The sequence below is a fragment of the Artibeus jamaicensis genome, unplaced genomic scaffold (genome assembly GCF_021234435.1).
Source record: "Artibeus jamaicensis isolate MK-2021 breed Jamaican fruit bat unplaced genomic scaffold, CSHL_Jam_final contig_1526, whole genome shotgun sequence".
NCBI lineage: Eukaryota > Metazoa > Chordata > Mammalia > Chiroptera > Phyllostomidae > Artibeus > Artibeus jamaicensis.
The window spans coordinates 1711586-1738400 of NW_026521297.1; the positions used below are offsets into that span (position 1 = coordinate 1711586).

The 26815-nt window shown below is 54.3% G+C and overlaps 1 protein-coding gene across 4 annotated transcripts; it reads left to right on the top strand.

The window, feature by feature from the left end:
* Window positions 1-1906: 1906 nt before the first annotated feature.
* Window positions 1907-25432, top strand: EML2 (EMAP like 2). 4 transcript variants are annotated; one of them, XM_037136808.2, is made up of 22 exons: window positions 1907-2006; window positions 4453-4671; window positions 4766-4889; window positions 5081-5185; window positions 7028-7056; window positions 7265-7397; window positions 10991-11140; window positions 11617-11686; window positions 11793-11903; window positions 13113-13208; window positions 13710-13844; window positions 14656-14755; window positions 15905-16059; window positions 16175-16300; window positions 17767-17898; window positions 20271-20338; window positions 20615-20703; window positions 20884-20981; window positions 21495-21582; window positions 22016-22111; window positions 23079-23209; window positions 25011-25432. In XM_037136808.2, the coding sequence occupies exons 1-22, from the start codon at window positions 1940-1942 to the stop codon at window positions 25134-25136; spliced, it is 2448 nt and encodes an 815-aa protein (XP_036992703.2). In that variant the 5' UTR covers window positions 1907-1939; the 3' UTR covers window positions 25137-25432. The 4 variants fall into 4 exon arrangements, with proteins under 4 accessions (XP_036992703.2, XP_036992704.2, XP_036992705.2 ...); XM_037136809.2 differs by lacking the exons at window positions 20884-20981; window positions 23079-23209; window positions 25011-25432 and having other exon boundaries at window positions 1912-2006; window positions 22016-22106; XM_037136810.2 differs by lacking the exons at window positions 1907-2006; window positions 4453-4671; window positions 4766-4889; window positions 5081-5185 and adding an exon at window positions 6454-6509.
* Window positions 25433-26815: the final 1383 nt, after the last annotated feature.

Below are 26815 nucleotides of genomic sequence, written 5' to 3' on the forward strand. Positions count from 1 at the left end.
CTCCCACTACACCTGGCTCCGGGCCTTCGCACTTGCTGTTTCGCCTTCCTGGAAACCTCCCTCTGGCAACTCCATGTGTGATTACTTCCTTCTCGCTATTCACATCTAACCTCAGTTATCCCGTCCTTGTATAGCTCTTCCCTGGCCCCAGTCTCTCTAAATGAGCCTCTCCCTCCTGTCTTTGATCTTATCATCCTGACGTATTTCTGTAGTACTGGGATCTGAAATGATCTTACCAGCTCCGTGTCTGTTTGTTCATCTGGAGCACGGAGGTGAACATAACGCTCGGCTCTGGCCGGGTAGCTCAGTGGGTTGGAGGGTCATCCTGATGCTTGAAGGTCGTGGGGTCCAGTCCCCGGTCGGGACTCACACAGGAGTCAGTCAGTGAGGGCAGGAATGCATGGAATGACAAACTGCTGTTTCTTTCTCTCTCTCTCTCTAAAAATCAATACAGTTTAATTTTTTTAAAGAAAAGAAACTAAAGCTCTCGGGGAAGAGAACTGAGTGCTTGGTACATAGTAGATGCGCAATAAATGTTAGCTATCATTACTTGTTTTTATCGAGTATGGTGGCTTACCTCTTCCGAAAACTGAAAGATACAGGAGACTAGGTTACTTCTGAAATTCCAGGACCTAGGACAGAGCTTGGCACAAGGTAGGCGCTCAGTCAATATTTTTAAATGAATGAAAGAGGTGGGCTCGAAAGGACCTCCTGCTTTCCAGGCTTGGAAACTGACTCTAAAGTCACAAGGAGAAAGTGGCGGACTCAAGCCCGGATCAATCTGGTTCCGAGGCCCTGTGCATCCAGGGTCTGCCTGTGTTTCCAGGGGGAAATCTAGCCCCATTTTGGGCTCTCGTCCCCTCCCTACAAAACACGGGTCATGTCTAGGGGCTGACCCTCAACTGGGGGTTTTGGTCCGTTATTCTTTAGATCCAGTGCCAGATATTCTACCCACCCCTCTCCCCCCAACCTAGCGCCTGCCTGCGACTGACACCACCAGCCGCCCTGGCGTCAGAGCTGGACCTGTGTCAAAACCCGGACTGGATAATGAAGTTGTGGGAGATGCGGGCTGCAAGGGGAGGAACTAAGGGGCGGCTGATATGAAAGTGCAAGGAGGAACGGACTTGCGGGAGGGGCCGAAGCTCAGTGGACTGAGGTAATCCTGTAGGAAGGCCGGGTCGAGGGCTCTGGGCGAAGCGTTATGGTCCCCGGTGGATTAAGGGTCTGTGCCAAAGGCTCTGGGCGCGGGAACAGAACGCTGCCTCCCCCAGGATCTTGGGGGTGGAGTTAGGACCCCTGAGGGCGGGTCTAGATCTAATAAACAAGGGCTCTAGGAACTAAGCTGGAATAAGAGTTCCAGGGCGGAGCTAGTGGATATCTGGGTGGATTTAAGATCCTAGGGTCGGGTTCTAGTCTTGCAAGGGGGCTTTCGAGAAATCTGGTAAAATATTGGGGAGAACGTTTTGGGGATTTGGGAGTGTCTTCCTCCTCCTCTTCTTCTCCGAGTCGGGGCTAAGCTTAAGGCTGCAAAGCAGGGAGTGCCCTGCCCCTTCCAATCTTTCTGTGTCCCTATTGGCCAAGGGGCCTGCGCGACAGGCTCTCATTGGTCCTGAACAGGCAAGGCGGGGGTCTAGAGAGAATTCGCAGCGATTGTGGGCGGGATCAGACTGTACCGGGGAATCTCAGCCCAACCAATCCCGGCCCGGGGATTGTGTTGGGGTGGGGGGGTCGCCTTGCAGGGGGTGTCCCTACTCCCCCTTTTCGAGCATTCTGAGAGATGACCCCGGTGCCAGGCCCGGCGCCGGCCGCCTGATGCCAGGCAGGCCGAGCTGGGGATGCTGGAACGGAGGGTGTTGCTATGGCAACGGGAGGCAGGGCCTGGGGGGGGGACCGGGCCCGGGCTGGGGCCGGGGGTGCCGGCGGTGGCTGTGGCGGGGCGATGGCGGAGCGAGGCCCGGCCTTCTGTGGCCTCTACGACACGTCCTCGCTGCTTCAATACTGCAACGGTGAGACCCCTCTACACTTCCGACCCTGACCCTCCCCAGGGATGGACCCATCTCCTCCTGCCCCAACCTCCTGCTTCCAAGTCCCCATCCTCACCCCTTGTTGAAGATCTCCATTTCTCCCCCAGAAGGACCCTGAACCCCAGAGCAAGGTCCCTGATCCCCAAAGCTCTGATCCCAGTCCCCCACCCGCTTCCATCCTCCTCCTCCTCTCCCCAGGGGTGTTGAAGAGGAGAAGGCCTGGAGGTCTGGAACTCTGTCCTCCCAACCCCTTCTCCTCCCCCTGGGACCCCCCCTCCCCGCTTCTCCCTGGCAGAGGGACAGACAGATTAGGGGGAGGTGCGATTTGGTGTTGGCTTGTGCACTGGGTGTGGGGCGCGGTAGGGAGGGGAAGACTTTGCCTCTGCTAACCCCCACCCCCTAAATCCTTAGGCCCCGCCCCTCCCATCCATTAGGACGCACTTCTCCCTAGACAAATGAGTATGATACCAGGAGGACCATAGCGGATGGCAGGCCCAGATGAGGGCAGCTGGAGGCAGAGGAGAGGGGAGATGGGAGGAGACATGGGAAGTGGGGGCTGGTCTCTGGGTAAAAGTGGGGGAATGGTCTAGAGAGATCAGAGAACTTGAGTCATGGGGGTGGGAAGGTGGGGGGGGGGAGGCAGGCCAAGGCCCCAGAATGCTGCTGGCCTCTCCGGGTGGGGACTGGAGGGCAAAGGGGAAACCCCTTCCATTCCACTCAGAAGGCCCTAAGAAGTGACCCTCTTCCAGTTTAGAGGCTCACACACCCCTGTGCCAGGGACCACTAGATGGCAGAGGGCCAGCGCGTTGGTTCCTTTTGCCCTTCTTTACCCTCTGAGGGGCAGGATGACAGGGTGCTTAGGCCTGGATCCGGTACCTTTTCTGCCACCGAAAGTCTGTGTGTCAAGTAACTTTGACTCTCTGAGCCTCAGTCCCTTCCTCCCTACTTCTCCTAAAATGGGTATACTAACTAGTACAGCTACCAGGTTGCCAGGAGCGTTAGGTACCATAAAAATGAAACATGCTACGAAGCGTTTTGCTTGAACAGCGCCTGCCACATGTAAGCCGGCTGTAGCACATCTCTTGTTTTGGGTAGTATTATTAATGGCAGGTAAGAGGGGGCTCGATCTAACGATGTGATTGGGCCCCCTAGCCCCTCACCTATTGGCTTGTGATCTTTGGAGAGTTTCTGCACATTCTTTCAAACCTCCGTCCTTAGTTTCACTCCTTTGTATGTGAGATGCCAGCGGACCCCGAGATTCTCTCCTCTTGAGTTCCAAGCTCTGACAGCTACCTCCCTCCGACCTTGGGAGGCCCCCACCTTCCTCTGCAGGTCCAGGCGCAGGACCAGGGGCGCTGGGGGTGGGGGCAGGGCGGGCGAGGCCCAGCCAGCGATTGGGCAGCGCGGGAGGGAGGGGTGGGACGGACCGCTGCACTGCGGAGCCCAGCGGACGGGCGGGGCAGCCTACCGCTGCGGGGTGGCCGGTGCGACCTCCACGCCCTGTCCCTGTTAACGCTACCACCTTTAAATCCACCCGACCGGGAGCCAGGGCTTCCTCGGTTGTTGCCAGCAATGAGTCTGGGTATGAGCGGTCTGGGGAGAACGGGAAGGGGGGAACCACTTCGGTCCTCCACTCCCCCCCCTCCCATTTCGGGGAAATGGGCGGGAGGGGCGATGGAGGAGTTATTTGGCTGCATCCGAGGGCTGGAAGGAGAGGGAAAGACATATCGGGGGCGTGGATTACAGAAATAAAGGAAGAGAAGAGAGGAGAGAAGCTCCGACCGAAGAAGAGACTTTGCGTGTCTGATCCCCGCATCTCCCTTCTTTGGGTCTCTCGAGTCTGCGATGCGCTGCCTGCAACTCTCTTGTCTGCCGCCAGGGGGCGCAGAAACTCTGTCCTTGCAGCAGGCTCTAGGGTCGAACCCGTTGGTGGGGAGAGAATGAGAGGAGGCACCAGGCATGGCCTTTTCGGCTTGGAAAAGTCTTAGAAACAGAGGGGGAACTTTAGTACCCGCGATAAGTATTGAGAGTCATCAGAGATCAATTCTAAAATGTTTGTGTCACTAGGAAGAGGTCGATATCATCTTTAAAATGTTGATATCACCCGTAAACATTTAGCATCTTAGTCATAGTCTTAAAACTAGAGTCGTGAGGCTCCTGATTCGAAGACTCGTAGAAGAAGGGACTTCCCTAAGGTCACACCTCCAGGGTGCTGAGCAGAGAAGAGTGTGAAGGCAAGGAGAGCCGCGGGGGATTTCCTTCCCCCTCGGAGCCCTCCTCTTGGCCCATCTCCAAGCGTCCCCAGCCCCTGGTTGTGAGAGAGGAAGGGGCGGGGCTGGCCCCGGCTTAGACGCGGGAAGGCTGGAGGGACAATTCGGGCGCTGGAGTTCCCGGTGGTCCTTGCAGCCAGCTCTCCCCTGCGTTCCAGATGACAATTTGTCGGGCACGAGCGGCATGGAGGTGGACGACCGCGTGTCGGCGCTGGAGCAGCGGCTGCAGCTGCAGGAAGACGAGCTGGCGGTCCTAAAGGCGGCGCTGGCCGACGCGCTGCGACGCCTACGGGCGTGCGAAGAGCAGGGCGCTGCGCTGCGCGCGCGGGGTACCCCCAAGGGCCGGGCGCCTCCGCGTCTAGGCACCACAGCTTCGGGTATCTTCGCTAGAACCGGAGGGATGGGCTGGGGAGGCGCCGGGACTCGGGCGTCACACTCACCTGCTTCTGTTCTTTAACTCCATCTCTCTAGTGTGTCAGCTCTTGAAAGGCCTTCCCACTAGAACGCCCCTCAATGGCTCGGGGCCCCCGCGACGCGTGGGCGGCTATGCCACCTCCCCGTCCTCCCCCAAGAAGGAGGCGAACTCCGGGCGCAGGTAAGGCACTGAAGCTGGGATCCCCCGCCCCAGCCTCCTCCAAGACCTTGTGGAAAGCAGAGACAGTTTGCCTGGAGACGGACGGACTCTTGTGCCCGAATTCCAGCAGTGAAAGGAGCCGAGAGGTTCTCGTCCCCTTCAGTCGCCTGCTGGCCTCGAAGACTCCCCTCCTAACTGATCTCTCTTCGCAGCGCCCGCCGCTACTTGTCTCCAGAGCGCCTCGCCTCCGTGCGCCGCGAGGATCCCCGCAGCCGCACCACATCCTCCAGCAGCAACTGCAGCGCCAAAAAGGAAGGGTAAGTGTGGGGGGCGGAGTCATGCCACAGACTCCCTGGGGCTGAGGCCTCGGATAAGCATCGAAAACGATGGGGAATTTAGGGTGATGTACCAGGCCACGAGGTGGTAACTTAGAGCGAGGTCATCAAGTTCAGAATAGGCGGAAGAGTCCCGGAAGTCTGGAGGGACCGATCTGAGATAGTTTGGTCTCAGAGGAAGGTTTGAAGCCAAAAGGCGGAGCCAACATTAAGGGGCGTGGCCAAAAATTTAAGAGGCTGGATTAGAATATAGGATACGTGGATAGTTAGAGTCTCGTGGGTGAGCCAGAGGGACAGGTCAGTAAGGAGCCAGGTTTGTGGGCAGAGCTAATTATTGTAAAGGAAAGTTCCTCTTGAGTCTCAGGGGTGGGACCAACGGCCGAAACCTCAGGGGAGTTTCGGCAGGGAAGGAGGTATGCAGAGGAAGGGCATGATTGGAATTTGAGGGCGTGACCAGAATGTTAACCTGCACAGAAGCAGAACCTGGGGCAGCGGTCACTGGAGCTGCGGCCATGTGGGGGCGTGTCATACACGAGGAGCCGGGCGGGGCCAGGCAGAAATGGGCGTGGCCGTAGGTGGGCGAGATCAAATCTTTGGAGAAGGAGGGATCACATGTCAGCGGTCGTAGTCAGAATGCGGGGACGAGGGTGGAGGGAGCAGCCAATTGTCAAGTGACAGTCAGCTCTGCGGCTGAGTCTGTCAAGAGGGTATGATCAAATGTTAGGTGTGGCCAGCTCCCAGAGGCGGAGCCATACGGATAACCGGGCGGAGTCCGAGACCTATGGGCGTGGTCAGAGTCTAGGAGCCAGAGTAAGGCAGGACCAGGGTTAAAATCCACACATTTAACCCCATTCAAATAATAGCAAACATGTACATAGCCCTGTACAGGCAGTACTCCAGGCTTTACACGAATTGACCAATTTAATTCTCGCAACCACCCCGGAAAGTAGGAACTCTTATTATCCCTATTTCAAAAACAAGGAAATCGAGGCAGAGGCTGGGTAACTAGCACACAGTGCCAGGAAGTGGCAGGGCTGGGGTCTGGATTCAGGCAGACACGCCCCCGAGTGCGTGTTCTCAAACAACACTCTCCCCCACCTCCGTAAAAGAGCCCGGTATCAGAACCCTACAGGCCGAGACCTGAGACCCAAGTATGACCCGCCAGTTCACAGGGTCGGCCGCAGAGGGCGGGGCAGGGCGCGGGGGCGCGGGCACCTCCCAGGGCCGGAAGCGGCGGGGCCGGTCACGGCTCCACCCCCGGTCCCGAAGCTCCGCCAGCCGCCGCCATGAGTAGCTTTGGAGCTGGGTGAGACCCTCGCAGACCCCCTCCTATCCGCGCTCCCGAGGCCAAGATCCCAGGTCTACCCCATCGCCAGGGACCCAGGCCCGGGAGCTTCATCCCTTTTCGCCGAAGGAGGGAACATGGGGACACGCCCCTTCCCTTAAACCTTCACTGCTTTCCTTACTGCTTGAAGTTTGGGGCGCTGTGGGCGTGGGGGTGGGGAGCGTTGGGAAAGCCGTGCTGTTTAGGAGGGAGGGGGGTCCCTGGTGACTCCCCTCTTCCAGCATCGAGTCCCCGCCACTTCGTGCTGTGTGATCTTTGGCGATCACTGCCTCTCTGGGCCTGTGTCTTAGGCTCTGCAAGATCAACCGAGCAAAGCACACGGCCTGCAGAGAGGCAGTGCTCCGCTCCTTACGCGGCCCCCATTATTCATCAGAGACCTCCGGGGGTGGGGGCGGCGGGGTGGAGGAGTGGTGTCTCCCCTTTTCAGACATGCCCCTCTAATTAGGGTCCTTTCTCTCCCCCTTGTTCTGTCCTGACAGCAAAACCAAAGAAGTCATCTTCAGCATGGGTAAGTGGGGGAAGGGGGAGGGGCTCGTTGGGGGAGCTTGCTGGGGTGAGAGACCAGGAGCCGAAGGCCAAGCCACCTGGCTGCCAGGCTTTTGCTTCTCTGGTCTCAGTTTCCCCACCTATTTTTTTTTTTTTAGAGTAAAGCCTGGATGGGAGAGAAAATAGGGATGGGGGTTGGTGTCAGCGTCTGACCTCTGGGCTTGTCCTAGCAGAGGAGGGCTCCGTGAAAATGTTCCTGAGGGGCCGGCCGGTGCCCATGCTGATCCCAGACGAGCTGGCGCCCACCTACAGCCTGGACATGCGCTCGGAGCTGCCTTCCGGCAGACTCAAGCTGGACTGGGTGTATCCTTTTGCTTTAATCCCTGTCTCCCCGCCCCGCCCCCCCCCATCCCTCAGCCAGGAGGTGGCAAAAGTCCTTCTGGTGTGGGGCTCTGACGCATGGAAGCGTCATTGTACTGGAGATGGGACTTCCCAGAGCCCTGTGGCGTGAGGGGTCGGGATGTCCCTAGAGAGCACAGGAAGGCTGGTTAACTGAAATGACCTTTTATGAGTCATGAAAGCAGCAAATGTTTGCTGGGTGCCTTCCATATGTCAGATTCTCTTCTGTTGGCAAGCTGGTTCGCAGAGTTCACCTTTTAAAGCTGGTGGGGACACAGATGATATAAAAGGCGCTGGTTAGATAAACAAGATAATTTCAGCCAGTAGTAAATGCTGGGAATACAGTAACCTGAGCTCATGTGAAGGGAGTAACTGGGTTTCTCTGACGGGGGGGGGGGGGGGCATTTGGGCTGTGACTGGAACAGTTAGGAGCTTGCATAAGAAGACCTAGAATGTTCCAAATAGAGGCCCCAGCAGGTACGAGGGCTCTGGCCAGAGTGAGCTTGGTGTACTTGAAAAACAGAAGAAATTAGTGATGGTTAAGAACCCTGTCTTTGGAGCCCGGCAGAAATGGGTTAAAACCCCAGACTAGCTTCTGGCTGGCTGTGTGACCTTGGACAAGTCACCTTGCCTCTCTGTGCTTCAGTTACTTCCTCTAGAAAATGGGTTTCATGACCTCAGATTCACAGGGCTGTGGAACAATGTGTAGAGGTGCTGAACCATGATATGTACCCCATAAACAGGGATTGATAAAATAACTATTAAGCACTTACTGTATGCCAGGCACTATTCTAAGTTCTTTGATGCGTAAATATGTTGAATAATATGATCCTTTTCTGTAGAATTGAGAATGCATTTTTATAACCAGTGGGAGCTCTCTGAGGCCTGCAGGTTGGAAATTATTACCCCCATTTCTCAGATGAGAAAACTGAGGTTGAGAGAGGGGACCGAGCCCTGTCCTAGGGAGTCAGAGCAGATCTGAGTCAAGAACTGACTCTGGACCCCAAAGTTTTTTCCAAAAGCCCACAGGGTCTTGGGCTCAGTCGCCTTGGGACCCAGTGCCTGTCTTCTTTTGGCCTTGGCTCTGGAAGAGGCGGGAATATTGGAGCTTGGAGTGTCCTAGAGGCAGCCAGAAATAAAGGAAGCAAGGAACACCAAGCTTTCATGCCAGGGTGGGCTTGATAGTGTCTGAGGAGAGGCAGCCGAGATGGCAGACGGCAGTGTGGGTCTCGTTTCCTCTCTCAGAAGTGACTGCAGGGTGGCGCAGCTTCTGCGGGGCCGGCATACTCCTGTTGACATTCAATAAGTCTCTTCTGAACATTTTCGGGGCCCAGGGCGGGGGACCCAGTAGTCACTATGACAGTGTCTGCCTGTCCTGCTGGGCTCACAGTCCAGTGTGGGGACAGACTCCCTTGACAGCGACAACTTAGAACAGGCAAAACTGGCCTGGAGTAACCTGGAGAGGGCAACTGGCCCCAGTCTGGGGGTCAGGGAGGGCTTCTCAGAGGAGGAGTTACGGAAGTGAACAAAACAGCCCTGAGTGGCCCACCATGGAACTCAGACTCACGGGGGAGTAGGGACAGCTAACAGGTAAACCAGATAATTACTGAGTGGTGTAAGCCCAGTGCAGGCAGTAAAACCGGAGAACAGAGCTAAGAAGGGTGGCAAGTAGAATGTACGAGGTAGAAGACCCTGGCTGGTGTGGCTCAGTGGATTGAGCACCAGCCTGCAAACCAAAAGGTCGCTGGTTCGATTCCCAGTCAGGACACACACCTAGGTTGCGGGCCAGGTCCCCAATAGGGGACACATGAGAGGCAACCATACACTGATGTTTCTTTCCCTCTCTTTCTCCCTCTTTTTCTCTGAAAATAAATAAATAAAAATCTTAAAAGAAAGAGAGAGAATGAACTGGGCAAAGGGAAAGTTAGCGCCAAGGCCTGGGGTGGTGCTACTGAGGAATTCCAAAAACAGAGAGCAAAGGAGAGCAGTAGAGCCAGGGCAGGGCCAAGCAGGCCAGGAGGAGGAGCTTGGGCTTTCTCCTAGGAGTACTGGGGAGCCACAGACGGTTCTGGACAGGGGACAGTCAGTCATTCCTTCAGCAGATATTTGTACAGGGGTGGGCAGAAGTGGATTTACAGTTGTGAATATGCAGAACAGTTCATTCCTGCATTATTATTTATTAACTAATTATTATTAATTATTGTTAACCTCCTTTTGCCCGCCCCCGTGTGTCAGCTGTGCATCAGGCCCTGATCTGAACACGCGGCGAACACGGGACAGACAGCCCTGCGCTCCTGCCGTAGACGCCGGCAGAAGAGAGTGCAGCGCGGTGTTAAGATAGCACGCGGGGTGCTGCTGACACAGGAAGGGGGAAGGGGACAGTGGCGGTGAGAAGGCATGAGCGTGCAATTTCCGACAGCGTGGGCCGGAAGGCCTCTCAGCGGAGCTGACCGCGGAGCAGAGGGAAGCAAGAGAGCCGTGGCGAGTTGGAGGGGAGGAGGACTCCGGGGGGCCCGAACAGCCTGTGCAGAGCAGGCGGGAACGGAGGCGGCGGCTCCTGCCGCCGAGCTGAGTGGGGATGAGGCAGGGCCCAGATCAACCGCGGTCGGCGGTCTTCGTGCCTGGGCCGTTGTAAAGGCTTTGACTTTGACTCCGAGTGAGATGGCGCCCTTGGGAAGCTTCTGAGGAGGGATGTGAGCTGAGTTAGTGTCAATGGCTTTAACAGCATCCCTCTGGGGCAGGGGAGTGGGCTGTTCCCGGGGCTGCACTAATAAATTACTGCAAACTTGGTGGCTGAAACCAACAGAAAAAATCTCACAGAGTTCCGGAGGCAAATCCCAAATCAAGGCATCAGCAGGGCCATGCTTTTTCCTGAGGCTCTGGGGAGAATTTGCTCCATCGTGTCTGTCTCCTCGCTGCTGGTGGCTGTGACAACCCCGAGAGCTCTTTTGCTTGTAGCTACAACACTCCAATCTCTCTCTCTTAAAATCCTCACCCACAGATACGTTTTCATTAATTTTAGAGACAGGAAGAGGGAGAGAGAGAGAGAAACATTAAGGCGAGGGAGAAACATCGATTGATTGCCTCCTGCACGTGTCCCAACCAGGGATCGAACCCACATCCTGGGTAGTTGCCCTGACTGGGAGTTGAACCCTCAACCTTTTAGTGTACAGGGACAATGCTCTAACCAACTGAGCCACCTGGCCAGGGCTCCAATCTCCTTCACACGGCCTTTTCAACCCCTGGGTCTGAGTCTTTTCTCTGTGTGTTATAAAGACACTTGTCATAGGATTTAGGGCTCACCCTGATAATCCAGATGATCTCATTTTAAGATCCTCAATAATTATTAATCTCCTTTTCCAGTTAGGGTCACATTCGTAGGTGCTGGAGGTTCATATTTTGGTGGACACAATTTTGGGGGCACACTGTCATTCAGGCCCCCACAGGGGTAAGCTTGGAAGCAAGAACACCTAGCTCCAGGTGCCTTGTTGAGTCGGGTAGTCAGTCGGCTCGGGCAATGCGGCACAGGCTCCTTGACCAGCCCCGGGCATCTCCAGCTACGGCTACCGCGGCCGAGACTGCCGTGCCAACCTTTACCTGCTGCCCACAGGGGAGATCGTGTACTTCGTGGCCTCCGTGGCCGTGCTGTACAGCGTGGAGGAGCAGAGGCAGCGGCACTACCTGGGGCATAATGATGACATCAAATGGTGAGGCCTGGGCGGGGCCTGGAGCGAGGTCCCCCATAGGACAGGGTTGGGCGAGGGGCGGGGCCAGGCCTTCACGGGCCTGCAGGCTGAATTCAGAGGGGGAAATGTGTCTTGTTCCCATTTCAAAAGTCGGTGAATTCACTCAAATGCCTGGATTTTCCACTTCTTTTGAAAACTTCTAGCTGGTACCACAGACAATCCCACCGTGTGTGGGACCATGAGGTGGCGGCCCCCAAAGTGGGTGCCCTCTCCTGGCCTGGGGGCACTTAAATTAGAGACCCCGGGCCTAAGTGTTGCTTCTGAGCTGGTGTACCGTCCGGGTACCCCTTTATTGCTAATAGACGGAATAAATGTTTACAGACTAAGTCAGTCAACCAGCTTGTGGAACCAGCCATCATGACTGTGCCATGCTGCGGGAGGGTCCTAGGTCCACTTGCTCCCACTGAGCTGCGTCCGTCTGTCCTCTCTCTCCTCAGCCTGGCTGTGCACCCTGATATGGTCACCATTGCCACTGGACAGGTGGCTGGCACCACTAAGGAAGGGAAGGTAACAAACAGAGGAAAGAAGGCAGGACCAGGAGACTGGAACAGGGTCTTGGGAGGGGGGCGGGCATCTTGGCCCCCCAGGTAACAGGCTTTTCCCTGTCCTGCAGCCACTGCCTCCCCACGTGCGCATCTGGGACTCAGTTTCCCTCTCCACCTTACACGTGCTGGGCCTGGGGGTGTTTGACAGAGCTGTGTGCTGTGTGGGCTTCTCCAAATCGGTAAGTCCTGCTCCCTCCCTCACCTCCAGAATCAGGAACCACCCCTTTGGGGTGGATGCCACGCCCTTATTATGATGTCACTGGTGTAGGCCACGTCCAGGCTCTGGGCTGGGCGCGCACCTCTGTGACTTCACAGGCCTGCTCTCTTAGCCTTAATGAGGGGGACCCGTAGGTACTGACAGCCCCGAAGTCCTCAGGGACCCCTTGTAGATCCATTAGCCCTCCAAGTATCTTTATCCTTTGGGCGTTTTCAGTCCAGTGCCCAGGGCGGTGAAGCTCATGGTACCTGATGGGTGTCGGTAGGACTGGGCAAGATAAATGAAGGAATTGCTAGTAAGCCTTTAGGAATTTGGAGAGCTATTTGACATTTCCACACATCCAAGTACAGTGGGTGTTTTCTAAACCATATTTTACATTTTTATCATCACCAAAGTGTTGGTCTGCAATGGATTGGGGAATGGAAAACAACCGGTCCTCCCACAGGTAATTAAGAGGCCCTGGACTGGGAGGAAAAAAAGCTGTTTTGTGGCCAAAGTGTGTGTGTGTGTGTGTGTGTGTGTGTGTGTGTGTGTGTAAACCCTGCAAAAGCGAAATCAATCTATGCTTAACTAAAGGTATGAAAAAACACGTTCCCAGCTTTATTAATTGGTTAGTTTCATAGACATTTAAGGTGGTCCACAGGAAAACGGAGATGAGCTAGTCTCAGTAAGAGTGCCGGGAGTGGACAACTGTGGGAAGTACAGCTGAGGGGACATGTGGACCTCTAAGGGACCAGGCATTCCAAAACGGAAATTATAAAAGTCTTTTTGTTTAAGGAATTTATTTATTTATTTACTTATTTATTTACTTATTTATAGAGAGAGGGGAAGGGAAGGAGAAAGAGAGGGGGAGAAACATCAGCGTGTGGTTGCCTCTCATGCGCCCCCTACTGGGGACCTTGCCTGCCACCCAGACGTGCCCTGACCAGGAATTGAATCCTTTGCTTCCAAGGCCAGTGCTCAATCCACTGAGCTACACAAGTCAGGGCTATAAAAGTCTTTTAAACGTGTGCATAGCTGCCGGATGGGGAGTGGATTTTCATGTGCTTCCAGTGCCATGGGCCAGAGCCCTTGAAAATCTGAAAATCTGAGGCCAGAGGCCTCAGTGGCAAATGCCCCAGCAGGCAAGGTATGGGGGGGGGTCCTGACTCACCTGGCCCCTGTCTCCTAGAATGGCGGCAACCTGCTCTGTGCAGTGGACGAATCCAATGATCACGTGCTTTCCGTGTGGGACTGGGCCAAGGAGGCCAAGGTGGTGGACAGCAAGGTGGGTGCCCCTTCTCATCCCATCTGACCCTTGGGGTGCCCCAGTGGGACTAGCCGGATCTCAGTGGTTAGGAGTCTGGTGTCAGATAGACTCACATTCAAGTCCTGGCTTTGCCATTTGCTGGCTGTGTGACTTTGGGCTCACCCTTTCTGAGCCTCAGTTGCCTCATCTGTAAAATGGGGATAAGGGGAGCATCTTCCTTATAGGGCTTTGGCTTTGAAGTTGGGACATGTGGTGCGTGGACTGGGCGCTACCGGAGGGTTGGCTGCCTTAACACAGATGCAGAACAGGGCTCTGTGAATGTCTTGCTGTCATGTTCGATGATGCTTTGAAATGGGGACCCTGCCTCCTGCACCTCCGTTTGCCGGGATAGGAAAGAGACAGACAGGTTGCATGTGCTGTGCACAACCCACACAGCTGTCTAGGGCAGTCCCGTGTGGGCTGGGTGTGGTGGCCCCGGTGGCTGGGAGGACCTCACTGAGATCTCTGCATTCCCCGAAGTGCTCCAACGAGGCTGTGCTGGTGGCCACCTTCCACCCAACGGACCCCACCGCGCTCATCACCTGCGGGAAATCCCACATCTACTTCTGGAGCCTTGAAGGGGGCAGCCTGAGCAAGCGGCAGGGCCTCTTTGAGGTGAGAGCCAAGGGTGGGAGAGCAGGCTGGGCCCGAAAGAGGCAGGCAGGGACACCCAGGCAGACAGCGGGACACTCCAGAGGGTCCCCAGGGCTGCAGATCACGCAGCCATTGCCTGCCAGGGCCTCAGTTTATTCATCCATACCATGGGGATGGTTCTCCTCAACTCTCACAGTGTGAGGATTCAGTGGGGTGGAGAGTTTAGCAACTCCTAGCAGATAGTACGTGCTCAGTAAATGCGCACTGTGGTTGTGGATATTATGGGCAAACACAGAGAGGCCAGAGACCGGCTGGCAGAGAGAAACAAGCAGCAAGAGAAACCGAGTGGGAAGCAGAGGGTCCCCCTCGGAGAGAAGATCCTGGGGCACTTCTGACAGGGCTCCCCTGCCTTTGGTGGGAGTTGGGGCTTCACCCCCAAAAGAGAGACCGTGGAGATGAAACAGATGCTGAGAAGAGGGTGGGATGGGGCTGGAGAGGGACCTACAGACAGAGATGGGGAGGAGTGAGGGTCAGAGAGGAGAGTCCAAGGGGGAGAGAGCAGGGGAAACCAAGGACAGCGGGGAACAGAAGTCAGGGAAGGGAGAATGGGCAGGAAGCGGCCCGGGGTGGGAAGGAGACATGTGGTCAGGAACTTGGCAAGGTGAGCACTCCAGGCAGGTGGGCTGGAGATGGGGATGCGCCACGCAGGGCCTCAGGCAAAAGCACGGAGGGAGCCCCCCAGACCAGACCACATTCCTAGGCAGTGGTGGCTGAGCTCTGGGAGGCCACCCAGTTTCAGTGGCCACCTGACACCTTCCCCGTTTCCCCTTAGAAACACGAGAAACCAAAGTATATACTGTGTGTGACCTTTTTGGAGGGTGGCGACGTGGTCACCGGGGACTCTGCGGGGAACCTCTACGTCTGGGGGAAAGGTCAGTGTGCCCCACCTGTTTGGGCCCCAGCCCAGGCCTCCCTAACCCCCTTGGCTGTGTTTCCCTTTGTCTGACTCTGCTTGTGGGGAGTGTCTGGTAAAACAGGCGAAATCCTTGCTTACTCAACTCCAACACTCCCATCAAGGCTCCATGAAATCCTTACTTGTTCCCCACTCCTGTCCTCAGCAAATCCCATTTAGGGGTCAGGTCGGAGCTGTAAATGAATGGGTTCACCCCTCTGTGGGTGCGCAGATGGGTAGATGGAGAGGTGGTTTCTCCCAGAGCAATGAATGAATGAGTGAATGAATAGGGAGTGAGGGAATGAAGGCGTGGCTCTCGTCAATGAATGAAAGCATGAGTAAGTGAATGGAAGAACTGAGTACATTAATGTGCTGTTCTCTTTAATAGTGGATGACTTGGTGAACAGACAACTAAAACTGAATGTCTGTGCCCATAATGGATAGCTGTGTTAATGAATAAATAGGCCTTTCCCAGGCAGTGAAGCTATAAAGTGATGAATGAATGAACGAATGAATGAATGGTTATCTCAGCCAGCCGGTTAGTATGTTATGAAGAGTGGATTGTTCGAGGAAGTGGGTTGATTATGAATGAATAAATGAGTTGATTGTCCTAACCAATGGCTGGGCCCAGAGTAAATGTTAGTTAAATCACTGTTGATTAAATGGGTTAACGAATGAATAAATGGACGGTTAGATAGACAGATGACTGGATAGATGGGCGAATGGGTAGCTGGCAATAGGTGGAAGTTTGGCTAGAAGGATGGATGGTTGTGAATGGGGACTTGGGTGAAACAGAAGGTGGATGAATGGATGAGAAGTGGGTTGACAGGTGGATGGAAGGATGGCGGGAAGGAAGGATGGACAGGTGCATGAGTGGCTGAGGACAGACCAGTAGATAAGTAAGCACCTGACTAGATGGTGAGTGGGTGGGTGGTTAGGAAGACATTAGTTCAGATGGCTTATCGGACGGACAACAGGGTATTTGAACAGGCGAGCAGGTGGATGGAGGGGTGGATATAAGGCAAGATGGGTGAATGGCTGGATATAGTGTTGAGAGTCTGAGGTGCTTTCAGGGGTCAGTACAGGGAAAGCTTCCCCCTGCTGACCCCTGACCCCGGCCTTCCCGAAGGCGGCAACCGCATCACACACGTGGTGGCCGGCGCCCACGATGGCGGCGTGTTTGGGCTCTGCGCCCTGCGGGACGGGACGCTGGTGTCCGGAGGCGGCCGTGACCGGCGGGTGGTTCTCTGGGGTTCCGACTACAGCAAGCTGCAGGAGGTGGAGGTAAGGAGACTGGCCCACCGGACTCGGGCCCCTAATGGTAGACCCGTCCCTCCCAGCCCCACCACTGCGTGTGACCTACGCTCACCTGCCTGCCTCCTCCGCTTTTGCCCACCAGGTTCCTGAGGACTTTGGCCCCGTGCGCACCGTGGCCGAGGGCCGGGGGGACACGCTGTATGTGGGGACCACCCGCAACTCCATCCTGCAGGGCTCTGTCCACACAGGCTTCTCGCTGCTCGTCCAGGTGAGCTCTCTTCTGCACCTGCCCCCCTCCCTGCCCCCTCCCTTTTCCTCTGGCCTGGGAAACACCACTTACCCGCTCCTGCTCCACAACCGCACCCCTGACCTGGGGACCCTGCCAGAACTCCCCATGATCCAGCGACCAACAGCAGGACTGCTAGCATGGCGGGGGGTCCCCAGGACCCTGCTCCACCTGTGCTGCCCCTCCTCTTCTGATCTGGGTGGTGTCCTTTTCTATTGGAAGTGCCATGCATGGCAGGTTGCCAAGTACCTTGGGCCACATACCTCCCAGGTCTCCAGGTTCAGGGATTTTGGAGCACCCTCTGGAGTCTGCCTGTTTTCCTTCTTGCAGCTCAAATGACCACTCCTCCCTCCTGGTGTGCCAAAACCTGCCCCCCACCTGCATAACAGTCCCACCTTCTGCAAGGTGGTATGGTGTGGTCCTGAGGGATACGAATTCTGGAGTGTGGCAGTCTGGGATCTAATCATAGCCCCGTGGCTCATTAGCTGTGTGACAGGAAGCAAGTGGGCAACCTCTCTGTGCCTCTGTGGAACTCGAGGGTAACAGAGCTGACCTCACAGGGTTTTGCGGTGATTTTGCGAGTCAGTTCGTAAACAGCAAGGAGAATGGTGCCTGGTACCGAGTCAGTGCTCAGAGTCTTGTTCAGATGGCTCCTTGTTTAGCGGCCCGCTTCCTTCACCGCTCCGTGCAGTTTTCCCTCAGACAGGCTCACTGCAGTGTGTGCTGCTGCATTTCAACCCCCCACCCACCCAGCTCTAAGAAAAACAAGGGCCAGAGGGATTTTCTAGGTGTCCTCAGAAGAGACCTTGGAGACCTGATAATATCATCAATATTTTATAGGATCGACTGCATTATTAATTAGTTAGTAGCATCATTATACTGATACCAGTTATTATAGATACTTTACTGATCGATGTGACTAATGTTAATTAACAATATGTTAATAGTCTGTGTTGTAAATAATAATAGTAGCCACCTCCACTTTGCACATACTCTGTACTAGCCTCATGCTCTTCCCGCCCACGGTTTCGGCGGGCACACCAACGCTATGATGAGCCCCATTTCACAGACGATCAAACTGAGGCTCCAAGGAGACGTCCCCTGCCCAGGTGACTGTAAGAGAGCTGAGGTCAGACCCAGCAGGCCGAGTACGTGGGATCCCACAGCCTTCTGGGTGTCCCATAGCCCAGCTCCTACCCACCATGCTCTTGTCCCCCACCGTGGAAACTGGAAAGCAGAGAGGGGGATATATTTGCCTCAAGCCCCACAGACTGGCAGGGGTCGGCCCCATCACAGCCTCCTCTGGACACACTGGAAAAATGGTCTTTCTTGGTTACCTGTGGGCAGACGTGTTGCTGGGCTAGTCCAGCACTTCCTTCTGGCATCAGGCTTGTGGGCAAAGGGCCGGGATTTTCGGTTTCAAACCTGCCGTCTCTCATTTCTGCCAGGGCCACGTGGAGGAGCTGTGGGGCCTGGCCGCCCACCCCAGCCGGGCGCAGTTCGTGACGTGCGGGCAGGATAAGCTGGTGCATCTGTGGAGCGTGGAGTCCCACCAGCCCGTCTGGAGCAGGACCATCGAGGTAAGGGTGCAGGGACCTCACACGCTGTTCTAATGGAAGCGCTTATGTCAGTGCATCAGGAGGAAACCACATTCGGGGTGTTTGAGCCAAGGGGATTCGGCTCAAACTCCCTTATGAACCCAACCCTTAGAAACTTGCCTGGAAGGGCTGGAGGGGAGGGTCCTTGGCTGGAGGGACACCCAGCACAGCGCTGCAGAGCCGACCTGCAGGGGGAGCTGCTGCCCTGCCAGGAGGGTGGGAAGTAAGGAACCACTGAGTTCAGGGAAAGTGCCATCGCGAGAGCTTGCACTCCAGGAGCCCGGAAGCTGTAGTCGCTGCAAGCGTGGGCTGCAGAGCGACACTGTCCAACACCTGTGCCTGTTCAAACATGTGGCCAGTGGCTACCATATTGGAAAGTACAAATCTCTATCACTGCAGAAGGTTCTGTTGGTCTGTTGTCCTAGAGCACAAGAGGCAAACACCAGGCCCGCAGGCCAAATCTGGCCTCCCGCCTTGTTCCTACCTGGTGGCAGCGCCGAGCTTTGCTTAAATGTTAAGGAAATAGTTACATTTATACAGTCCTAAAATGACATTCGGCCCTTTGAAGGCAACCGCAAGGCTGATGTGGCCCCCGGTGAAAATGAGCTTGACACCCCTGTCCTAGAGTGACCCAACTGTGGCTGCATTTGCCCTGGACAAAAACGGAAGCTCTGCGCCCTTGCCTTTTAAAGCTGGCGACTACTCCTTGGTATCGCAAACGCCATTGCTTTCACAACCCGCTGGTCAGTGGAAGTGATAGAACTGGGGCTTTTCCCTTCTGTCTACTGGAACCCACAAAAGTGCTACCTGTTATCAGACCCAAATCACAGCAGCACCATAGCTGCAAGGGATTCTGGACAGCGCAGTTTTTTAAGCTCCCCTGCATGTGTAGTGTGAGACCCTGGAAGGTCAGTTCCTTTATATTCCCCATACCGCCACACTTTGAGCCTTTGCTCCAGGTATTCAGGGTTATCTGATCCTGGAAAACTCGATGCCCTTTGGACTTCTATGAATCTGGGATGGTGTCCTGGACATTGTCAGGGCATGTATAATAATCCTCATCCCAGCTGCCTAAGTGAGCAGCTACTACATGGCAGGCCCCATGCTGAACACAGCAGTTCTCCAACTTGCCAGGGCATCAAGAGTCATGTGGAAATTGTTAAAAACACAGGATTCCAAGACCCAGCCACAGAGTAGTGATTCACAGAGTCTGAATTGGGGACCAGAAATCTGCAGTTTGGAATTCGTTCCCTCCAGTTATTCCAATTTGGGGGGGTCTGTTGACCTTGCCTGGAGAAAGAAGTGGCTTAGCACTTCACACACATCATCTTCTTAACTTCACCCCCTCGAGCTCCACAGAGATGACAAACAGGCTCAGAAAGGTCAAATCACTCACCCATCGTCACAGCGGACTTATAATTATAGCTGACCCTTATTGAGTGCATTCCATGGGCCATCTTACTTCCCAGCTGACCAGACTAAGGGTTTTGTTTTGTTCTTTTTTTAATTTTTTAAAAAATATTTATTTATTTATCTTTAGATGGGAAGGAGAGAGGGAGAGAAACATCAATGTATGGTTGCCTCTAGTGCATCCCCTGCTGCGAACTGGCCTGCAGGGAACTGGCTTGCAACCCAGGCATGTGCCCTGACTGGGAATTGAACTGCGATCCTCTGGTTCGCAGACCTGCGCTCAATCCACTGAGCTACACCAGACAGGGCCAGACTAAGGGTTTATAACGATCCTAGAAATGGGAATTTACTATAAGTCAGTATACTTTTATGGAAAGTACACTAGTATTATATATCAAAACTCTTTTTTAAAAATATTTTTTATTTATTTATTTTTAGAGAGAGTGGAAGGGAGGGAGAAAGAGAGGGAGAGAAACATCAGTGTGAGGTTGCGTGTGACATGCCCCCTACTGGGCACCTGTCCTGCAACCCAGACATGTGACCTGACTGGGAATGAAACGAGTGACCCTTTGGCTCGCAGGCTGACTCTCAGTCCACTGAGCCACACCAGCCAGGGCAGTATATCAAAACTCTATATAAATATCTTTTGTCCCAATAGTCTTATTCTAGAAAGTTACTTAAGTAAATCGTCTTGGATGAGTGAAGCTGTGGGAATTTAGAACAGGAGTGAAAGTGGATTCAGAATCGGCAGGGACAGGAGGGATGTTTTGTGTCTGAGCTGGCTCGTTAAGGAAAGTGGAATGGTGTCCAGCGTGTCTGAGGCAGCGGATTCCAGGAGGCAGCAGAGGGCCTCCGTGCCTGCCTGAGAGTCGGCTCTGAGGCAGGGGAGTGGCCAGATGGGTGGCGACCCCAGCTCTGAGCCCCGCTGTTCTCTCCCTCCCCAGGACCCTGCCCGCTCCGCCGGCTTCCACCCCAGTGGTTCTGTCCTGGCTGTGGGCACAGTGACTGGCAGGTAAAGCTGAACTGGGCGTTTGGGGAGGGCTTCTCTGCTCTCCCCTCCCCTGAACTGCTCCTTGACCCTCCCCCTTATTCCCTACTGCCCCTGAACCCACAGGGGACATTAATGAGGTACCAACTGAAGTTTACCAAGACTTCATCTCCCAACGTTCCTCTGGAGTCAGCCTCTCCGCCAAATCTCTTCCGGAGCCCCTCCCTCCGGCCCCAGATTGCTCCCTCCTGTCTGATCAGCTCACCCTTTCTCCTCCCCTCCCTTGCCTTCTCCTTAAAGATGGCTGCTGCTGGACACGGAGACCCATGACCTGGTGGCTATCCATACAGACGGCAATGAACAGATCTCAGTGGTCAGCTTCTCCCCAGGTAAGGGGCAGGACCTGGGAGCTGAGGCTCAGAGTTCCCGTCAGGGGGAAGGAGGGCAGTCTGTGTGGTGGGGGATGGGGCCTGGGACTGCTGAGGAGTCTGGGACAGTGGGGGGCTGAATCTGAGAGAGGAGGGGGCGGAGCCTGGGTGCCTCCTCATAGCCCCCTCCCCCTCCCCCAGACGGGGCGTACCTGGCCGTGGGCTCCCACGACAACTTGGTGTACGTGTACACGGTGGACCAGGGCGGCCGCAAGGTCAGCCGCCTGGGCAAGTGCTCGGTGAGTGGGCAGTGGCCCCAGCCCGTGCCGCCACCCCCGTCTGGGGGGTGCAGAATTAACCAATTTTCTACCTCAAGGGAGCACAGCTTCAACATTCACCTGACTCTCTGCCCTGATCACGGAAAGGAGTCTTGGTCCCGCCCACACATTTACCCCACCCTGTGTTCTAAGCCCCTCCCTTTGTGTAGCCCTGCCCCTGCATTCGAAGCCTGCCCCTTGTGGCCCCGCCCCTCACGTTCTAAGCACCCTCTGTGTAGCCCAGCAGCCCCTTGCATTGGAAGCCCGTTCCTGTGTCTAGCTCCGCCCACACGTTCTAAACTCCCAGTGTGTTTTAAGCCCTTTTTGTCTAGCCCCGCCCATGGTAGTCTGGCCCCGCCTCCACGCTCCCAAGCCCTGTGTATCCTTTCCTCAGCCCCTTTTGTGTTCTCACTGTACCTCTGTATTTTGCCCACCATCCTTCCTCTTCTAATCCCACCCCCTCTAGCTCTAACTCCACCTCTTTCCCTCCCGCAGGGCCATTCCAGTTTTATCACCCACCTGGATTGGGCCAAGGACAGCAGCTGCTTTGTCACCAACTCTGGGGACTATGAGATTCTGTACTGTGAGTTCTCCGAGGCGCAAAGGCGTTCCTTCTTCAGCCTCCTTACTTGCGTGGCGTGGCTTGCATAGCCTTCCCTGAGCTCTGGGAGGGGAGGGAGGCACCAGCTTCTTCAAGTCTGTCTCCCCTGACTGTTGTATTTAGTGGCTGTTCTGATTGGTTGCATTCCTGGCTTCTGGTTTCTTCTCTGCTAGATCCCGCTTTTCACCAAGTCCTCCCCTTTCTGGCTGAATGGGTGGGGTACAGGTTTCTAAGCAGAAGGCCCTGCTCAGGTCTTGAGCCGTCAGGACCCAGAATCCAGCCCCCACTGGCCAGTCCGGAGGGATGGAATAAGCCCTGGGACCCTCACCTCCTGTCTTGGACCTCAGTGTTCGTCCTCTGTAGAGGACGTCAAGTCCATAGTTCTTTCAGCTCTACACCCCACTTTCTGCCCCAGGGGACCCGGCCACTTGTAAGCAGATCACCAGTGCAGAAGCCGTGAGGAACATGGAATGGGCCACGGCTACTTGTGTCCTCGGGTTTGGGGTGTTTGGTAAGTTCTGGAATGCGGAAGTTCTCACTGAACGCTGACATCCCAAGAGACATCCCTGTCTTGTGGTTTTCACAGCCTCTTTCCATCGGTTAACTGCAGAAGGGGAAACTCCTGCTTTCACACTTGTGGGCGGTATTCATGTAGGAGGAACAGGCAGGATGAGGTGACTGCTGAGGTCCCTCCCTGGAACTCTAATGAAATGAGACCAGATGGTGGTGGCACCCGGTCCAGAGAGAATTATACGGCCCCTGCTGCAGCCACTCGTTTATTCAGGCAGGAATGCAGTTAACACGTACTTCCTAAGCGCCTCTGTGTCCAGCCCTAAGCCTGTCAGTGCTGGGACACTGGTGACTACAGTGGCCCCAGCCTTGCTACCATGGCACCTATAGTTTGTTGGGGGAAACAGACCTGTCCCTGGACAACCCAAAGTAGACTGAGCAGGGACAAGGAAGCCCAGAGGTGGTGTCTGGCCTCAGCCTGCAAAACGATTCAGGCTGGGCTTCCTGGAGGAGGGGACATCCAAGCTAGAGGATGATACATTGCAGGACGGTGAAGATGTCTCTAGGTAAAGGGAATCATGGCATTCCCTTTGATGGCACACCTCTGGTACAGAAGCCCAGAGGCGACAAGAGTGTGGCACTTGGAGAAATGCAAGAAGGCTAAGTCATTGCGGAATTCCAGGGGAGCAATGGTGAGGTTGAGGCTGGAGCAGCGAGGGGACCAGGCCAGGCAGGACTTGGGGTTGTTGTAGTGAAAAGCCTGGGCTTTGTCCTGAGGCCACCAGGGAGCCACGAAGGGCTTTGAGCAGTGGGGCACAAAGTGCGATATGCATTTCTAAAAGATGCCGACTCCTGTCCCTGGCTAGAGCCAGGCTGGGTGAGAGGAAGATGACAGGTGGGGGCCGGGGCCTGTTCCTCTTTGGGGGTCCCTGACATCTTGCCGCCACCACCTCCCATCTTGCCCACAGGCATCTGGTCCGAAGGAGCGGATGGTACTGACATCAACGCCGTGGCCCGCTCCCACGATGGGAAGTTGCTGGCTTCCGCTGACGACTTTGGCAAAGTCCACCTGTTTAGCTACCCCTGCTGTCAGCCTCGAGTGAGTCCCTCTGGGGGTGCTGGCAGGGTGGAGGTCTTAAGCAGCAATGGGGGCAAGATTGAGGCACCTCTAATCCACCTCTATCCCTCTCTGAGCCTCCATTTCCCTATATGTGTGGGAAGGGTCATTGGCTTGATCCAGGGGCCTTGTTTTACCTGAAGGTTGATGAATTTCAGAGTCTGAAGTGACAAGTCTCTGAGCATCTGCAAATCTGAGATCTGATTCTTTTTTTTTTAGATTTTATTTATTTATTTATGTATTTATAGAGAGGGTGGGAGGGAAGGAGAAAGAGAGGGAGAGAAACATCAATGTGTGGTTGTCTCTTGCATGACCCCTATCTGGGACCTGGCCGGCAACCCAGGCACGTGCCCTGACTGGGAATTGAACAGGCGATCCTTTGGTTTTTAGGCCGGCACTCAATCCACTGAGCTACACCAGCCAGGGCTGAGGTAGTTGATTCTTTTATCCTTATTAACTCAGTATCCACTGAGCACCTGCTCTGTGCCTGTGAACAGAGGATGAAGCAGTAAAACAAGCCAGATGGGGTCACTGGCCTCATGGAGCTGCCATTCTAAGTGGCAGGGTGGTTCCAAGGAGCTACAGGTCTGAGGTTCTTGGATCTGCAGCTTCTGTGATTCTCGAGTAGGACAAGGGGCACAAAGTCCAAGGCCAAGGGGTCAGACAAGAAGTGAGAATAACTGAATGAGGGTCGGGGAGAGACTGAGGCCGATTACACCCCACTTCTCGTGGGAAGCTGGTTCAGTGCAGCCAGGTTCTAGTGATTTTTAGAGAGAGAGAGAGGGAGGGAAACATCAATATGTGAAAGAAACATCAATCGGTTGCCTCTCTCAAGCCCCTAACTGGACACCTGGCCCTGAATCTAGGCAAATGCCCTGCCTGGGAATCGCACCTGCAATCCTTCCATTCAAAGGCCAGCACTCACTCCACTGAGCCACACCCCCCGCCACACCCCCTGGGGCTAGACTTGCAAGGTCTTGAGAGAGGCTGGAAATCAAATATTAATGTGAAATCAAATTTTAGTATGATTTGCCTCGATTTGTAAATGTCAGCAACTGTCTTTCTAAAAACACAGAGTATATCCAGCTCATCCACAGACCACCAGCAGATAACCTGTGTCCACCATAAAACTGGACATTAATTTTACCAGTCTCTGGTTCGAACAGAGATGAAGCTCGTTTTAGCATTTATTACAAAATTTGCATACATAAAGCCAGACCAAAGAGTGCTGCGATCCCTCCTGTACTCGTCACCTGCGTTGAACCAGGACCTGCGTTGGACATACTTCTTTTTTCTCTCTTCTGTTCTTTTTTCTCTTTGTACTTAAAACCCACATAGGACCTTTTAGCTCCCCAAATTAACATTTAGATCTCAACAATAAAGATAATGCTTACATATCCCAAACTCCACAAATTAACATTAATTTTTTAAAGACTTTATTTATTTTAGAGGGAAAGGGAAGGAGGGAGGGAGAGAAATATCAATGTACGGTTGCCTCTCGTGAGTCCCCTGCTGGGAACTGGCCTGCAACCCAGGCATGTGCCTGGCCTGGGAATCCAACCCCAGCCTTTCAGCTCCCAGGCGCTCAACCCACTGAACTACACCAGCCGTGCTTTTTTTTTTTTTTTAATGTCATTGGCTTGTTGAAGAAATGAGATCCACTGCTAGGGCTCTTAGAGGAAGGGTTTATGAAGCAGTAAAAGAAGCGGGTCATCTTGGGAAGACAGGGAGTGGCATTATCCCCTCTGACCTTTCACTTCCTTTTTTTTCTCCCCCATCACAGGCCCTCAGCCACAAATACGGCGGACACAGCAGCCACGTGACGAACGTGGCCTTCTTGTGGGATGACAGTATGGCCCTGAGCACAGGGGGCAAGGACACCAGCATACTGCAGTGGCGGGTGGTCTGAAGTGGGTTGGCGCGGGTCCACAGAGACCCGCGGCCAGGGTGGAGTCAGGTGGCAGGGTTGGAGTTCTATTTTCGGGAGATGTCTATTGCCGAGTAGAGTAATATATACCCAGAGTATGTCTATAGCAGAGAGGGTTATGGGGGCGGAAGGCTGGGCTGACCGACGGAGGTCTCTATTTATCCGGGTGGGAGGAGGGGGTCATGTTGTTTTGGGAGAGCCATTAGGATGTTTGGTTTGGGTGTTTTTTTTAAGTTTATTCTTTTATATATCATCCACAAATAAAGACGTGCACCGAGGTGGGGTGTCGGGTTTGCGCATGTGGTGTGTCATAGATTGGGTGTGTCTGTAGGCGTTGTGTGTGGGTGAGTGTGTGCATGGATTACAGTGCCTGGCGAGGGGCCATTACTAGGAAGGTCTTTATTGGCCGCAAGTGGCAGAAACCAAGCTTACTCTAACTTAGGCCAAAAGAGAACTCGCATGGGCCTCAATTCAAACAAGTGTGTGCCTCTGGGTTTCAGGACCATGGAATCAAGGATTTGAGGGCCCACAAGACATTCCCACCGTTCTTTCTTACCTATCAGTCATCATTTTTCTCTGGAACCGGCATTCTCCACACAACGCACCCAGCAGCTGCAAAGCTCACATCTTTGTGAGCTTTGGACCCAAGCCCAAAGATTTCAGGGAAAGGTCGTGATTGACCCAGCTGCAGATCAATCAACTTGATCCGCTGGTTGGTTTACTGTGATTGGCTCCACCTGGGTGAAGTACCACTCCTGGACCAACGATTGTGACCGGGGACGCGGGGTTGTATGAAAAACATGTTAGCCTCCACCTCCTACAAGGTTGAAATAGGACAAGGAATGTTTTCAGAGAAGTGGGCCAAAGGATGGCTACGGGTTAGGATCTAAGCACTCTGGGTTACGAGAGGCAAAATCAACTCCACCCGCATAAACAATAAAAAGTTGCCTGAATGTAGGAGCGACCCAGCTGGCCCTGCTCAAATGCCGCCATCAGGAACTTAGCTCAGTATATGTAACCTTGAGCAAAACGTTTTACTTTCACTTTTTATTGGTGTTTAACACACAGCAGAGAAATGCACTTACCGTAAATGCACAGTCTGCTGAGTTGACAGACAACCCATCCCAAGCAGTCAGCTCCCAGGTAGAGAAACACCCCCAGCCCCCACCAGCCCCCTAGTGTCCCATCCCATCCATCCCCCCCCATGGTAACCACCACCCAGACCACACCATAAGGAATATATATATATATATGGGGGGATCGAGTTATTCTCATCTTTTGCAGCCTATATAACTTATACTAATGCTATCTAATTACATCTTAAAAATTTTTTTACAAAGTGATCCGCAGGGTTTTCTCAAGCAACCTAGCTACTTTATTTATTCATTCATTCTAAAGATTTTATTTTTAGAGAGAGGGGAAGGGAAGGAGGAAGAGGGAGAGAAACGTATGTGTGGTTGCTCCTCGGCCTGCAACCCAGGTGTGTGCCCTGACTGGCAATGGAACTGGTGACCCTTTGCTTCACAGGCCGGTGCTCAATCCACTGAGCTACACCAGCCAGGGCAAGCCAGGGCTATTTTTATTTTTATTTTTTAAGATTTTATTTTTAGAGAGGGGAAGGGAGGGAGAGAGGGAAACATGGATCAATTGCTTCTTGCACA